The 14769-nt window shown below is 46.8% G+C and overlaps 2 protein-coding genes across 3 annotated transcripts in view; one reads left to right on the top strand and one right to left on the bottom strand.

Moving 5' to 3' along the window:
* The window catches only part of LOC137651320 (uncharacterized), a 144786-nt gene that overhangs the window by 16544 nt on the left and 113473 nt on the right, over positions 1–14769 (top strand). The window contains exon 3 of one of the 2 annotated variants that reach the window (XM_068384596.1): positions 6608–6718. In XM_068384596.1, coding sequence (XP_068240697.1) covers positions 6608–6718 — 111 coding nt within the window. Of the gene's footprint in view, positions 1–6604; positions 6719–14769 lie in introns of both variants that reach the window. The other variant, XM_068384595.1, reaches the window with a different exon arrangement.
* LOC137650442 (uncharacterized abhydrolase domain-containing protein DDB_G0269086-like) lies at positions 981–2612 on the bottom strand. The gene has a single exon (XM_068383671.1). The coding sequence runs from the start codon at positions 2610–2612 to the stop codon at positions 981–983; it is 1632 nt and encodes a 543-aa protein (XP_068239772.1).

Here is a 14769-nt window from a genome sequence, read left to right as displayed (position 1 = left end):
TGGTTTGCCAACATTCTTACTCGTGAATGCAATGAACTTAGAAAGGCTACTGTGGGTTTTATAACAATGGGATATACACTTACTGATCTGTGCCACTCAAGGATTGAAGTACACCGCTAGAATTGGCATGGGTGGAACTACCTGTGTCGGTCTTTGGGCATTGGGAATTTTGAGACTTTCGAGCTAAAGAATTGATTATGGTTTACCAGATTGAGTAAGATCCTGCTTCCTGAATTCTCTCTACCAAAAAGATTTAAAGTACATTAGGTTTTGAGCCCATCTCCTTATTCAGTTCATCCCACCATTTTTTGCTGTGATGGTGTGATTGCCTGTGGACATACCCTTCCCTTGCTGGCAGAGGTGGAGGCAATGGTGGAGACTTATGTACTTGGTCTTTTGATGGTTCTCCAGGTTTCTACAGTTGGCTCTTCTTGATGGAGAAGTAAACCAAGGGCTGAACACTAGACCAGTCATTGACTTCTCACTGCTGAACAATGTTATTCATCAAACTCTGTTTGGTATTGAGATGGCAAGTGCCATATGATCTGCAATTAGAGAGGAAAACTGTGCTTCAAAATCTGAAGGATATGCATTTTCAAGTACCCACTCATCAGTCCTACCGGAAGCACCTCTTCATCTGTGAGGGAATAGTTTACAAGTTTCAAATCATGTTACAACGAACTATTCACCTCTCAAGTGTTCTTACTTGTGTTCATTCGGTTCTCATCTTGAGCCCATTCTTAACAGGATGTGTCTGTTGCGGGCTCTCAATGACTGGCTGGTCCTAGCTGTTACTTCGGGTTTGAGATTGGTTACTCTCCTTTTGTGCCCTCTGGGAGGAAACCAAAGAAGGGAGGAGACTCCTTTTTCCCCTCTAGGCTGGGCAGTCTTCAGGGGAAGTAGGAGTACAATACTATATTACTCCCCCCCCCAGTGAAGGTTATAGAACCCTGCCTCCTCCTTGAAAATGAACAATGACGTTAGCAGGGACTTGGATATGAGGTAGTTATTAAGGTTTGGTCTTGCTTAGACATCGATGGGGACCAGTGGGCTGAGAAATTGATGAAGGTGTTACCAGATATTAAGAAATCCATGACTTCTGGTAATGTGCTCTCATCTTCTGCTGTTCCACCTGCGGAGGCTGCCCAAGGGCTCTCCTCTTCTGCTGTTCCACCTGCGGAGGCTGCCCAAGGGCGCTCCTCTTCTGCTGTTCCACCTGCGGAGGCTGCCCAAGGGCTCTCCTCTTTTGCTGTTCCACCTGCGGAGGCTGCCCAAGGGCGCTCCTCTTCTGCCCTTCCACCTGCGGAGGCTGCCCAAGGGCGCTCCTCTTCTGCCCTTCCCCCTGCGGAGGCTGCCCAAGGGCGCTCCTCTTCTGCCCTTCCACCTGCGGAGGCTGCCCAAGGGCGCTCCTCTTCTGCCCTTCCCCCTGCGGAGGCTGCCCAAGGGCGCTCCTCTTCTGCCCTTCCACCTGCGGAGGCTGCCCAAGGGCGCTCCTCTTCTGCCCTTCCCCCTGCGGAGGCTGCCCAAGGGCGCTCCTCTGCTGCCCTTCCACCTGCGGAGGCTGCCCAAGGGCGCTCCTCTTCTGCCCTTCCCCCTGCGGAGGCTGCCCAAGGGCGCTCCTCTGCTGCCCTTCCACCTGCGGAGGCTGCCCAAGGGCGCTCCTCTTCTGCCCTTCCCCCTGCGGAGGCTGCCCAAGGGCGCTCCTCTGCTGCCCTTCCACCTGCGGAGGCTGCCCAAGGGCGCTCCTCTTCTGCCCTTCCCTCTGCGGAGGCTGCCCAAGGGCGCTCCTCTGCTGCCCTTCCACCTGCGGAGGCTGCCCAAGGGCGCTCCTCTTCTGCCCTTCCCCCTGCGGAGGCTGCCCAAGGGCGCTCCTCTTCTGCCCTTCCACCTGCGGAGGCTGCCCAAGGGCGCTCCTCTTCTGCCCTTCCACCCGCGGAGGCTGCCCAAGGGCGCTCCTCTTCTGCCCTTCCACCCGCGGAGGCTGCCCAAGGGCGCTCCTCTTCTGCCCTTCCACCCGCGGAGGCTGCCCAAGGGCGCTCCTCTTCTGCCCTTCCACCCGCGGAGGCGGCCCAAGGGCGCTCCTCTTCTGCCCTTCCACCCGCGGAGGCGGCCCAAGGGCGCTCCTCTTCTGCCCTTCCACCCGCGGAGGCGGCCCAAGGGCGCTCCTCTTCTGCCCTTCCACCCGCGGAGGCGGCCCAAGGGCGCTCCTCTTCTGCCCTTCCACCCGCGGAGGCGGCCCAAGGGCGCTCCTCTTCTGCCCTTCCACCCGCGGAGGCGGCCCAAGGGCGCTCCTCTTCTGCCCTTCCACCCGCGGAGGCGGCCCAAGGGCGCTCCTCTTCTGCCCTTCCACCCGCGGAGGCGGCCCAAGGGCTCTCCTCTTCTGCCCTTCCACCCGCGGAGGCTGCCCAAGCGCTCTCCTCTTCTGCCGTTCCGCCCGCGGAAGCTGCCCAAGCGCTCTCCTCTTCTGCCGTTCCACCCGTGGAAGCTGCCAAAGTGCTCTCTACTGTTCCACCTGCCAAAGTTGCAAATGTACTCTCCTCTTCTTCCGGTTCTACCTTTGAGAGGAACACAGCATCTGTAGAGGATACTAGATCCTCTACCCGTGGTTTCATCACTGCGGCCAAGATATCTTTGACTTCGACGTCTGGCAAGGGGAAGAAGTGTACACCTCCCATTTCCCCTCGTAGCCCTGTTTCTTAGACTGTGCAATCTAAAGGGACACCAGCTGCTCTGAAGAAGCAGCCAACTGTCAGGACTTATTGTGCAAAGCCTTGGTCAGACCTTGCTTTACGTACAAGAGAGAGGGGCAGTGCTGTACCACCTACCGGCCTCAGGAAGATGAGTTGGTATTAGTTACTGGCTCCTGGTACCAGTACTCCTTCCCCTGTAGGAACGAGTATGCACACTTTTGGTCAGGACGATAGCTGCCGCCTTCGCCTTCCACCTGCTTTATATAGCTCTAGAGAGAAGACTTCTCTTAGAAGGATGAAAGCCCACCTGAGGGATCCATGTACATTGAACGACCAACGAGATTATCGATCATGAGAGCAGATGAATGACGATGGTACACAGCTACTACATAGTCGCCTAAACATTTCTCAATATGCATAATCTCAGTTGCAGGTCCTCCTAAACTAGGTTTCCATGTCCAAGGTCAATATATGCATGGTGTCCGTACATACACAATCCATACACAAGAATTCCATGCGGAGTCTCCACAAGCAAGGCCTTCACACACATACCACAGACAAAAGGTCTTCATTCTCCTTTTCACCACGAACTAGATCACTTGCACTAATTCTGCACCTGCATGATCACTGCGTGATAGGTCTTGTGACCGATCAACTCTATAGTTCTTCTAGCACAAGGACACCTGCGGATAGGACTACCCGCTCAAGAGCTTCAAGAGACTGAACTTCATTCAATCAGAGTTCTAGCGATTCCTCTTATTATTATGACACAAGTCTGAGGACATTGATCACTTACCCTTTCCTATAGCTTGAAGCCATCATAATAGGCTTCTATGTAGTGGGATCTCCCTACACAATGATATAGTTCATCTTCCAGAAACATTCCAATGCGAAAGATTGATAATCTACAAGGCACCCTCTTGCAAGGCGATTACTTTTCCTGCATCAGAATAACGTCCATTAATTGGTGCTTAGGCGCTCCTCAAGGATTGGAGCTTGCCCTTGAGCTGCCTTGGTTAGAGCTTGCTCATGTGGCTTTAGATGGTGTTAATTCCCAGATTTCTGGTCTGGAGGAATTTGTCCCATACTTTCTTGACAGCTGCGTCAATATTATGTTCCCGAGGATGCACACCCTTATCTTTGGATTGACACAGCAGTGACAACGGTGATGCCATGGACCCCATTGAAGAGAGTTGAGTCTGGTGGAACAATGTTGTCCGCATCAGTTTGCTGCCATGGAAACTACTTCCATAGCTAGCCTCCAGGTATCTTAGGGGATCAACCAGTGGTCAGGAGTTGTTGCCTACTTTGCAACATCTATTGAATAGTAGTAGTTTACTGTCTTCATCCTGTTGGCACAAAAGATGTCATCTTTATGATGCATTAGTCTGCTAATCAGTTTGCAAACTGGGCCCTTTAGAGAAGGGATACTGTACCTTCTGCTTTGCGATGCAAGTTGGTCAACAGGAGGCCCTCATGTAAAGAAACATATCAGTGTTTGAGAATTCAGTCCAGTTCCCACTACAAGATATCAACACAATGGTGAAGTGGATGAATGAAAGCCAAGACTGCCTCATCCATCTAGCAGTTATCTGTAAGGTAACAATCGAAGCATGACACCTGCTGCTCCACTCAAGTCTGGTTGAAAGAAGTTGCCAATGTTGTCTAGGGCTAAGTCCACACTACAGTCTCTTCTGCATCTGCTGAAGAAGTTCCTCTATAGAATATTCTTCCTTCCTCCTTGGAAGAATGGCCCGTGCCCCAAGGAAGCTGCAAGTAGCATTTCCTGCCGTGGAACTTCAGTTCCTGTGTGGGATGTTTCTTATCCTTAGGTCATGGGCACACACCTCTTGCTAACCTGAGAGGGGCATCATAGGGTCTTTTCTTCAAGACTTTTCTCTGCTTCAGCAAGAGAATTGAAGAAAAAGAGGAGCCTTGGTATTATGTGGATACCACCTTGAGATATTGACTCATGCATGAAGAGAGCTTCAAGCAGTCTTTCCTATTCTGAGGCTTTGGTCCTAATGGCATTGGCATACGCTGCTATTGCTAACCTGGGGTCACCACAGAAGTCTTTTCCTCAAGACTCATTTCTGCATTGGCAAGAATAGTGGTTTTATTCTCTTCCTTTCAAGCTTTTCAGGGATGAGGCTTTTGTTACCTCAGTTGTCTCAGACTGTATGACTAAGATCCAGTATCTCTTAACACCAACTCGAGACAACTCTTGATCGTATCTCTTTGTGGGTTGACACAGTTACCTGGTGTTACATCATGACACAGCAGTGCTACTCGAGGAGGATTCGAGACATTACATGAGAGTATCGCAGCCTTCTTATTATCTCCATCAGGAACAAGAAGAAAATATCTAGATGCTTCCTTTCTTTGTTGCGGCTGTGCTTGCAGGTGTAACTTTGGCGAGTGTAGGCTTATGATATCTCAATTAAGATCTCATAAGCTTAACTCGGTCAGGGGGTTTCTGGTTTACCTGTTGGCGTACATTTATCTGAAGATGATTGACCACCTTGTCTTTTGGTACTTTGCAAAATTTTCCCACAGTCCCTTGTACTCTTGTCTTGGGTCCTGAGGGGGCTGCTCAGTAGTTGTGTAACACTCCCAGCTCCTCGCTGGACTTGGTATTCACCCCATCTAAGGTAACACGTATGGCATAGGTCTCAAGCAGAGGTAGAATGGCTAGCTTTTCTATCTTTTATCTTGTTTCCCTCTCAATAGGATGCAGCAGCCATAATAGTTGCACACTGGTTGAATGTCTAGTGCTATAGAGTTACGTGACAGCACCCTTTCTTGCAACTATGTCTTGTCAAGAAGCAACTCCTTCATCCTCCTGGCAAGAAAGAGGATGGCTAGGTTAGTGTTTTTAACATTTGATGTTCCTGGTTTGACACTTCTTATTCTATATTCCTGTTAGGGTGGTATGTTTTCCATGTCCTTGTACTTGCATGATTTTCAGCTAGTTCTGGTTGAAGCCCTAACTACTACTACATCTTGTGATATGCTGTTAGGGCTTTGGAGTCTGCTAGCTAGCTCCCATACAGTTCCAGGAAGAATGAAAGGTCTAGCAAAGAAAAGAACCTTTCAGTTTTGTTCTTGGGGAATTTCCCTCGTCAATGAGTGCCACTCTACTTTAATGGGAGAAAGGTTTTTATAAGTAGAAAAACCAAAAAATCCACAGAAAGTAATCTGTATTTTTCTTAGCAATACAAACCCAAATCATTTAAATCAAATTTCCCACTCCAACAACCCTTCTCAGTCCTAGGCTTAAGGACAAAAGGGGCTATTTTGTGACGGGTTGGTGGGCAGGGCTTCCCCCTTGTCATCAGTCATTAACTACCTTGTTAATGAGTAAGTGAAACTAATAAACGACAGTTCTGGAGTGGCTGAAGACATGTCCCTATTTTAAAGGCCTTTTTGTAGAGGGAATTTTATCTATGACTCAAGGAAATAAATTGAATGACAATAAGAGGGGAAGTTTTTTAAGTGATTTTTGGGGAAGGAAGTAAATACTGGAGAAGTGGGAGACAATTATCCTTCTGTATCTGTAATAAGCAATATGTCTCTTGGCCTAGGCAGCATGGCATGCATAAAATAGTATAGAATATTGAAATGAATTAATAGTATTCAGTGTTTACTTTATTTGAAGCTTTAGGAAATGCAGGTAATTGATTGGTGTTGGTTTGTGTAATGATATATGTTATTTACTTTATTGAGACTTTGAAATTAAGAATATTTTAGAAAGTTTATTCTTTCAGTAAGTTATAAACTGTATATATTTAAATTTTCTTTGCTTTTTATAATATACATACTGTATTTTATAGGATTTTGAAATTAAGAATTAACAAAAATGTTTATTCTTCATTCAGTAATTTATGAACCATGTTTCTATCTCTTGTTTTCAGCAGAAGTTTCTATCCTTTATTGGGAGTGTTGAGAATCATATCAAGCGTTTGAACTTAGACAGAGACATGTTTTTCAGCACCATCAGAGATTACTCAAGAATTTTTCGTCAAGAGGTAAGAAATTAGACTTAACCCTTTTACCTCCAGGCTCTTTGGAAATTTCCAACCCTTAACCCCCAAGGGGTTATTTTTTCCCCAGCACATTTTGTAGTATATTTTTTTTAAATTGCTCTAACAGCCTTAATTTTTGTCATAGAGAGGTCAGGTTGGTCTCATTCTCTTGGAAAATGCCTGAATTTTTTCAAAAAATTATCAAAAATATGAAAAATTTTATCGCATTTTTTTGCAAGGACGTACCGGTACGTCCATGGGGGTAAAGGGATGAGTTTTGTGAAACGTACCAGTACGTCCTTTGGGGGTAAAAGGGTTAAATAACTTATAAGAATGTAAGTTGATTCTACACAATTTGTTGTATCTTTTTGGATACTGATAATTTTTCACCTTGATTTTGTTATGGCTTTCGTTTTATTGTTTTGATATTCTTTTATAGGTGTCTTGGAGGAAAGTCACAGAATTCGGAAAATGCTGTCCTATCATCTTGTGCATATGTACAATAGTAGCTACCATTGCTTTTCTTATTCTTTTTGTTGTCTCTTTGTCATTTATCTACAAATTTGAATAGCTTGAGAATAGGAGATTATCCTATTATTTTTGCAGTGTCTTTATTTTGAAGCAATATTGTATTCTTGATTTCATAACCTTATTTTTAGTTCTTGATGTTTTAAATTGCATAACCAGAGGATATAGCAGCTTGAATCAAAATTACAGCAGAATGTAAATAGAATTTCTAAGGCAAAACAAATTGGGAGGTAAATAAGTGATAAAGAGAAAATTTGAAGTACATAGTGAAATTTAAAAGGAAATTCAAATGAGGGATAAAGTCTATGTAAAATCTGAAATTCACTGTTTGGAGTGAAAAATTATAGGTAAAATTCAAAGGAATCTTAACATTATCTAGGACATTAAACTGCTTGACTCAAAGGTTTCACTTCCCTAGGGCCTCTATAACTTGAAGGGATAGACTCTTACTTAATATAGGACACTGCATCGACTTGACTTGTGGCCCTAACACCCATCCCCCTCCGGATGGTCTTTACTAACCTTTCTTAAAGATATTTCTTGTGTAGTATGTTGGCAATTGTTTAAATTCATTTTATTTTTTTTTTGTTTTTACTGAATAGCTGTTAAAGTATTCAGATATGATTTTGGTTAAAATCTAGTATTTCTGAACTATAGCTAACATATGCTACATGTATTTTGTAAAATATAGTAATTAATTTAAAGGCTTTGACCTTTTTTCATATGCTCTTCTGTATAAGTAAATTTAGTTTATAACTTGGATCATCTTAACATACATCATCTAATTGTATATATATGAAAAGCGTGTTTTATTTAAAAATATATTCCACTTGTAAACATTGTTTTTTGAATTATTAATTAATTTTTAACTTCATTTTTAACAGTTCTACATACTAGTTTCCATCATGGTTGCTGTTTTCTCATTGATCTGTTTCTTTGTAAGAAAATGATAGGCATTGTCATGTGTGTGGCCTAGTGAAGGTAAGCTAACTGAAAATCTTAAACCACTACTCTGTCCTGGTTCTCTTATTTCATAGCATACTTTTAACGATTTGTTGATTTGTTTACCTTTTCTTTTTTAAGTCTCTTTAATCTATACTTGATTATATCAATGAAATTTACTCTCTAGTCCTCATGCTTTAATCATGAGTCATTGGCTTCCCGACCTCAAACAAAAAATTTTGTTTTTATGAATAGAACTTACCTGGCAGTTATATATACATAGCTAATAATCTCTATTTCGGCAGAATTTTGCTAAACATGGCAACCGCCTTGTGGTGGTTGTGTGGTTACACCCGTTAAAGGGTGGTAGGAGGAATCATTCCCGTTTTCTGTTCCTCAGTTCATCTCTGCCGGTCGGATCGACAACACGTTGGTCCGTCATTAAGAGATTTTCTTTGCTTTCCCTGTATCGGTGTACCAGTCTGCTATTTGGTGAAGTACTCTGATTTGGGGTTTTGGCAATTGTGTTTTTGTTATTTCTTTGCTTTTTTGCTGTTTTCATTATGAGTGAAAAAAGTCATTACCTTTTCTGTGCGAATGAGGAATGTAAGGTGAGACTACCGAAAATGGCGGTAGACCCTCACACCGTGTGTTTGAATTGTAGGGGTTTTGTTTGTGCCCTTAATAATAGGTGCGGGGAATGTAAAGTTTTGGATGAAAAGGATTGGTTGATTATGAAGCGCTATGTGTGTAAACTAGAGCTCAATAGAGTTAGGAGAGCTTCTAGGTCTAAGTCTAAGTCTGTTAGTGGTAAGGAAGACGAACTTAGTGTAGATTTATCTTTTGAACCTATAATTGATTCCTTTTTGGAAGTTGATCCTTCCCTTGAGTTAGTAATTCCTGCTCCTCCTACAGGATCCGTATCTGCGGATGACCCTCGGTACGCTAGCCTGGCTGCCGAGTTGAAGGCCATTAAAAAACAACTGGAGGCCTTTAAAGGTAAGGATAGTGATAGTGCTTGTGTGAGTGCAGTGGAGGTGGCGACTGACCGAACCTGTCATTACCCTAGGCCTAGACCTCGACCTCTACCAAGCTCCCAGGACCAAGGGAGAAGGTACGTCGACAACCGAAAGGGGGTGAGAGGTACGTACCCTCGGTCAGCCGTCGCCTCTAACAGCCCTATTGCCGATTCCCAGGCTGTTCTTGACCGTCACGGAAAAGACGTGACGGATGTGTTAATTTCTTCTCCGAATTCACCCAGACGTAAATGGAAGTTTGAAGCATCAAGACCTACTAAGAGGAGATGGAACTGCGACGAACTGTCTCGTTCTTTCTCTCCCGGTTCTAGCAGTTATGAACCTTGTCCGTCGGAGGATGATTTCGACTCCGTGCCTGTGAAAAGGGTGAAGCCTAAGCCTACTGCCAAAGATCCTCCCCCTTCTACGAGTGTTATTCGTCAACCCTCCCCTTCGGGGCCGCAAGACCCAGCTGATGTTGCTAAATCCTTTATGTCTGTCATGCAGGAACAACTTTTTACGTTAGTGCAAGCATTTAGCCGCCCTCACGCCCAGTCTGATAGACGTAAAGACGACTCGTTACCTATTAAGAAGTCTGCTTCTAAGAGAGAACGGCGTTCTTCTCTAAAGAAAACTTCTCCCTCTCTGCGCCAGGATGAGGAATGTGTGCTTTCACAAGGCGATACTTCTTCTCGATACCAGGACGATACGGTTTCTTGTTCTCGATACCGGGACGATACTATCTCGAACGATACTGCTTCTCGTTCTCGATGCCAGGACGATACCGCCTCCCGTTCACGATACCAGCACGATACCTCCTCTCGTTCGCTTCGCCACGACGATACTGCCTCTCGTTCACTACGCCAGGACGATACCGCCTCTCGTTCACGACGATACCGCCCCTAGTTCTCGACACCTGGACGATACCGCCTCTCGTTCACGACGCCATGACGATACCGCCTCTTGTTCTCGACGCCAGGACAATACCGCCTCTCGCTCTCGGCACCAGAACGATACTGCCTCTCGTTCTCGGCGCCAGGGCAATACCAGCCTGCCTCTTCGGGACGATACTGCCTCTCGTTCCAAGGATTCTTCTAGTGCTGGGCTCCAGGATGCAACCCATCTTTTGCAGGACGATTCCTTTGATTTGCCATTGTCGGATTCTAAGGAACCTTCTTCTCGTTCGAAGAATGTTGCAGATGTGGATCAGGACCTTGAGGAGGTTTCTGATGACGATGATAAACCTGCCGACGCTGCTGGAGATTACAAAGTTCTCTCTCGTTCCCTTCTTGAACTTTTTGGAGAGGAATTCCAACCTGCTACCCCTCAATCTCCTCAATCCCAATTTAACAGAAAGAAGGACAAGAAACAGTCGGCCTTCATCAAGATGAAACTGTCGATTTCCGCAAAGAAGTCTCTTGCAAAGATTGATGACTGGATGAAGGAGCGGAGACAAGCAGTTAAGACTTCCTTCTCGTTTCCACCAGCTCGTCTTGCTTCAAAAGCGGGTATGTGGTATGAAACTGGGGAACCTTTGGGTCTGGGAGTGCCTTCCTCCTCCAAGGGTGACTTCTCTGGCTTAGTGGACTCTGCTAGAAGGCATGCTCTCAACTCAGCCAAGGTCATGTGGTCGATGTCGGAGCTGGATCATCTCGTCAAAGGTATTTTTAGAGCTTTTGAGGTTTTTAGTTTTCTAGACTGGTCGCTAGGGACTCTGGCAAGGAAAACTGACCGGTTGAAAGGAACTAGGGACCTTACCAGTATTATGTCCTGTATGGACAAGGCCCTCAGAGATGGGGCGAATGAGTTGGCTGCGCTGTTCTCAGCTGGGATCCTAAAGAAGAGAGCCCTGCTTTGCTCTTTTACTTCAAGGTCTGTTACCATTGCGCAGAAGTCTGAGCTTCTTTACGCCCCCCTGTCTCAACATCTTTTTCCCGAGTCCCTGGTTAGAGACATTACGGTTTCTCTGGCCCAAAAAGCCACCCAAGACATTTTATCTCGTTCTGCTCGTAAGCCCTTGGCAGCCACTCCTTCGAAACGGGAGGAAAAGAAATTCCAGCAGCCCTTTCGGGGCAGGACTACTTCTTCAAGACCAGATTTTAGAGGAAGAAGGCAAGAATCAGGACCAAGATCTACCAGGGGTTCGTTCAGACCTCGCTCCAGAAAATGAAGTTCGTCTCCTCCAGACAGTAGGCGCAAGACTGTCAGGTTTTTGGCAGTCTTGGAAGAGGAGAGGGGCGGACACCTGGTCCCTCTCAGTCATCAAGGAAGGATACAAGATCCCCTTTCTGAAGAAACCTCCTCTCGCATATGCTCCGCTGGCCTTAGTAGCCCGGTACACAGATCCGGGGAAACAGAAGGCCCTAATAGACCTAGTCGACCAAATGCTAGACAAGGGAGCGATAGAATCGGTTCGGGATCTATCCTCCCCAGGCTTTTACAATCGCCTGTTTCTAGTCCCCAAGAACTCGGGCGGATGGAAACCCGTCCTGGATGTCAGCTCTCTCAACGTTTTTGTGGAGAAGACAAAGTTCTCCATGGAGACGACTCAGTCGGTGCTGGCATCAGTACGTCCAGGGGACTGGATGGTGTCCCTCGACTTGCAGGACGCATATTTCCATGTCCCCATCCATCCGACTTCAAGGAAGTACCTGAGATTTGTAATGCAGGGCAAGTGCTTCCAATTCAGAGCTCTTTGCTTCGGTCTCGGCACGGCTCCTCAAGTCTTCACCAGGATAATGGTGAATGTGTCATGCTGGCTGCATCAGGAGGGGATAAGGATATCCTTCTATCTGGACGATTGGCTGATTCGTTCACGATCGAGGGAGAAATGTCTGGAGGATTTACGGAAGACTTTTATGATGGCTCAAGATCTAGGCCTGGTCATCAACAGGGAGAAGTCTCAGAGCAAGCCGAATCAGACTATTCTCTATTTGGGGATAGTTCTGAATTCAGTTCTTTTTCGGGCTTCTCCCTCACAGGAAAGACAGACCAAGTGTCTCGTAAATGTCAGAACTTTCCTGGACAAGAAGAGGTGCTCAGCGGAGTGGATGAGTTTGCTGGGGACTCTATCCTCCCTCGAACAGTTTGTCTCTCTGGGGAGACTCCATCTAAGGCCTCTTCAGGACTTTCTTTCGGAAACGTGGAACAGAAAGACGCAGGAAGACTCCTTTTCCTTCCCCATTCCAACAGAAGTCAAGCATCTTCTGAAGTGGTGGCTGGATCCAGCCTTGTTAGGGGAAGGGATCTCCTTACACAAGAAGAACCCAGAGTCAGGTTGGGGGGCAACACTAGGAAGCAAGGAGGTCTCAGGCTATTGGGAAGGAATTCAGCTGGAATGGCACATCAACAACAAGGAGCTGATGGCCATTTTTCTGGGGCTAAAGGCCTTCAAAGACTTGGTGTCTGGGAAGATTGTGGAGGTCAACTCAGACAACACCACAGCTCTTGCTTACATCAGGAAGCAAGGGGGGACTCACTCTCTGTCTCTGTTCGAGACAGCAAGGGAGCTCCTTTTTGGGCGAAGGAGAACAAGATAGGTCTGCTGACAAGGTTTGTTCAGGGACAGAGAAATGTGAGGGCGAACATGCTCAGCAGGAAAGGGCAGGTCCTTCCCACAGAATGGACCCTCAACCAGCAGGTCTTGTAGTCTCTGGAGGCTGTGGGGGAGACCCCTCATCGATCTTTTCGCCTCCAACTTATCCAAGAGGATCCCCAACTATTGCTCCCTGGTTCCGGACAAGAAGGCAATAGCAGTAGACGCCTTTTTGATGGATTGGACGGGGATGGACACATATGCCTTTCCCCCGTTCAAGATCATCAATCTGGTAGTCAGGAAATTCGCTCTCCTCGATTCGGGACGAATGATCCTGATAGCTCCTTTCTGGCCGATGAGGGAATGGTTCACGGAGGGGGTGGACTTGTTGATGGACTTTCCAAGAAGCCTCCCTGCAAGTCCAAAGCTGCTCAGACAACCCCACTTCGAGAGGTATCATCAAAACCCCCTCACTCTCAATCTTACTGCCTTCAGACTATCGAGAAGCTCGTCAGATCGAGAGGATTTTCAGCACAAGCTGCGAAAGCTATCGCCAGAGCGAGGAGGTTCTCTTCACAGAGGGTCTACCAGTCCAAGTGGGAGACTTTTAGGGCTTGGTGTAGGAAGCACAAGATTTCCTCATCCACTACCTCTGTGAGCCATATTGCGGATTTCTTGTTGTACCTCAGGCAGGACGCTAAGCTGGCTGTGTCCACTATCAAGAGGTACAAAAGTATGCTCGCTTCAGTCTGTCGGCATAGAGGCTTGGACTTGTCTCGCGATAAGGACTTACATGACCTCTTGAAGTCTTTTGAGACAACCAAGCAGGTCCAGTTAAAGCCCCCTTCTTGGAACCTTGATGTGGTATGAAACTGGGGAACCTTTGGGTCTGGGAGTGCCTTCCTCCTCCAAGGGTGACTTCTCTGGCTTAGTGGACTCTGCTAGAAGGCATGCTCTCAACTCAGCCAAGGTCATGTGGTCGATGTCGGAGCTGGATCATCTCGTCAAAGGTATTTTTAGAGCTTTTGAGGTTTTTAGTTTTCTAGACTGGTCGCTAGGGACTCTGGCAAGGAAAACTGACCGGTTGAAAGGAACTAGGGACCTTACCAGTATTATGTCCTGTATGGACAAGGCCCTCAGAGATGGGGCGAATGAGTTGGCTGCGCTGTTCTCAGCTGGGATCCTAAAGAAGAGAGCCCTGCTTTGCTCTTTTACTTCAAGGTCTGTTACCATTGCGCAGAAGTCTGAGCTTCTTTACGCCCCCCTGTCTCAACATCTTTTTCCCGAGTCCCTGGTTAGAGACATTACGGTTTCTCTGGCCCAAAAAGCCACCCAAGACATTTTATCTCGTTCTGCTCGTAAGCCCTTGGCAGCCACTCCTTCGAAACGGGAGGAAAAGAAATTCCAGCAGCCCTTTCGGGGCAGGACTACTTCTTCAAGACCAGATTTTAGAGGAAGAAGGCAAGAATCAGGACCAAGATCTACCAGGGGTTCGTTCAGACCTCGCTCCAGAAAATGAAGTTCGTCTCCTCCAGACAGTAGGCGCAAGACTGTCAGGTTTTTGGCAGTCTTGGAAGAGGAGAGGGGCGGACACCTGGTCCCTCTCAGTCATCAAGGAAGGATACAAGATCCCCTTTCTGAAGAAACCTCCTCTCGCATATGCTCCGCTGGCCTTAGTAGCCCGGTACACAGATCCGGGGAAACAGAAGGCCCTAATAGACCTAGTCGACCAAATGCTAGACAAGGGAGCGATAGAATCGGTTCGGGATCTATCCTCCCCAGGCTTTTACAATCGCCTGTTTCTAGTCCCCAAGAACTCGGGCGGATGGAAACCCGTCCTGGATGTCAGCTCTCTCAACGTTTTTGTGGAGAAGACAAAGTTCTCCATGGAGACGACTCAGTCGGTGCTGGCATCAGTACGTCCAGGGGACTGGATGGTGTCCCTCGACTTGCAGGACGCATATTTCCATGTCCCCATCCATCCGACTTCAAGGAAGTACCTGAGATTTGTAATGCAGGGCAAGTGCTTCCAA

Source organism: Palaemon carinicauda, chromosome 12, assembly GCF_036898095.1.
Source record: "Palaemon carinicauda isolate YSFRI2023 chromosome 12, ASM3689809v2, whole genome shotgun sequence".
Classification (NCBI taxonomy): Eukaryota; Metazoa; Arthropoda; class Malacostraca; order Decapoda; family Palaemonidae; genus Palaemon; species Palaemon carinicauda.
The sequence above is the reverse complement of the archived record's forward strand: the minus strand, read 5'-3'. Positions and strand labels throughout refer to the sequence as shown.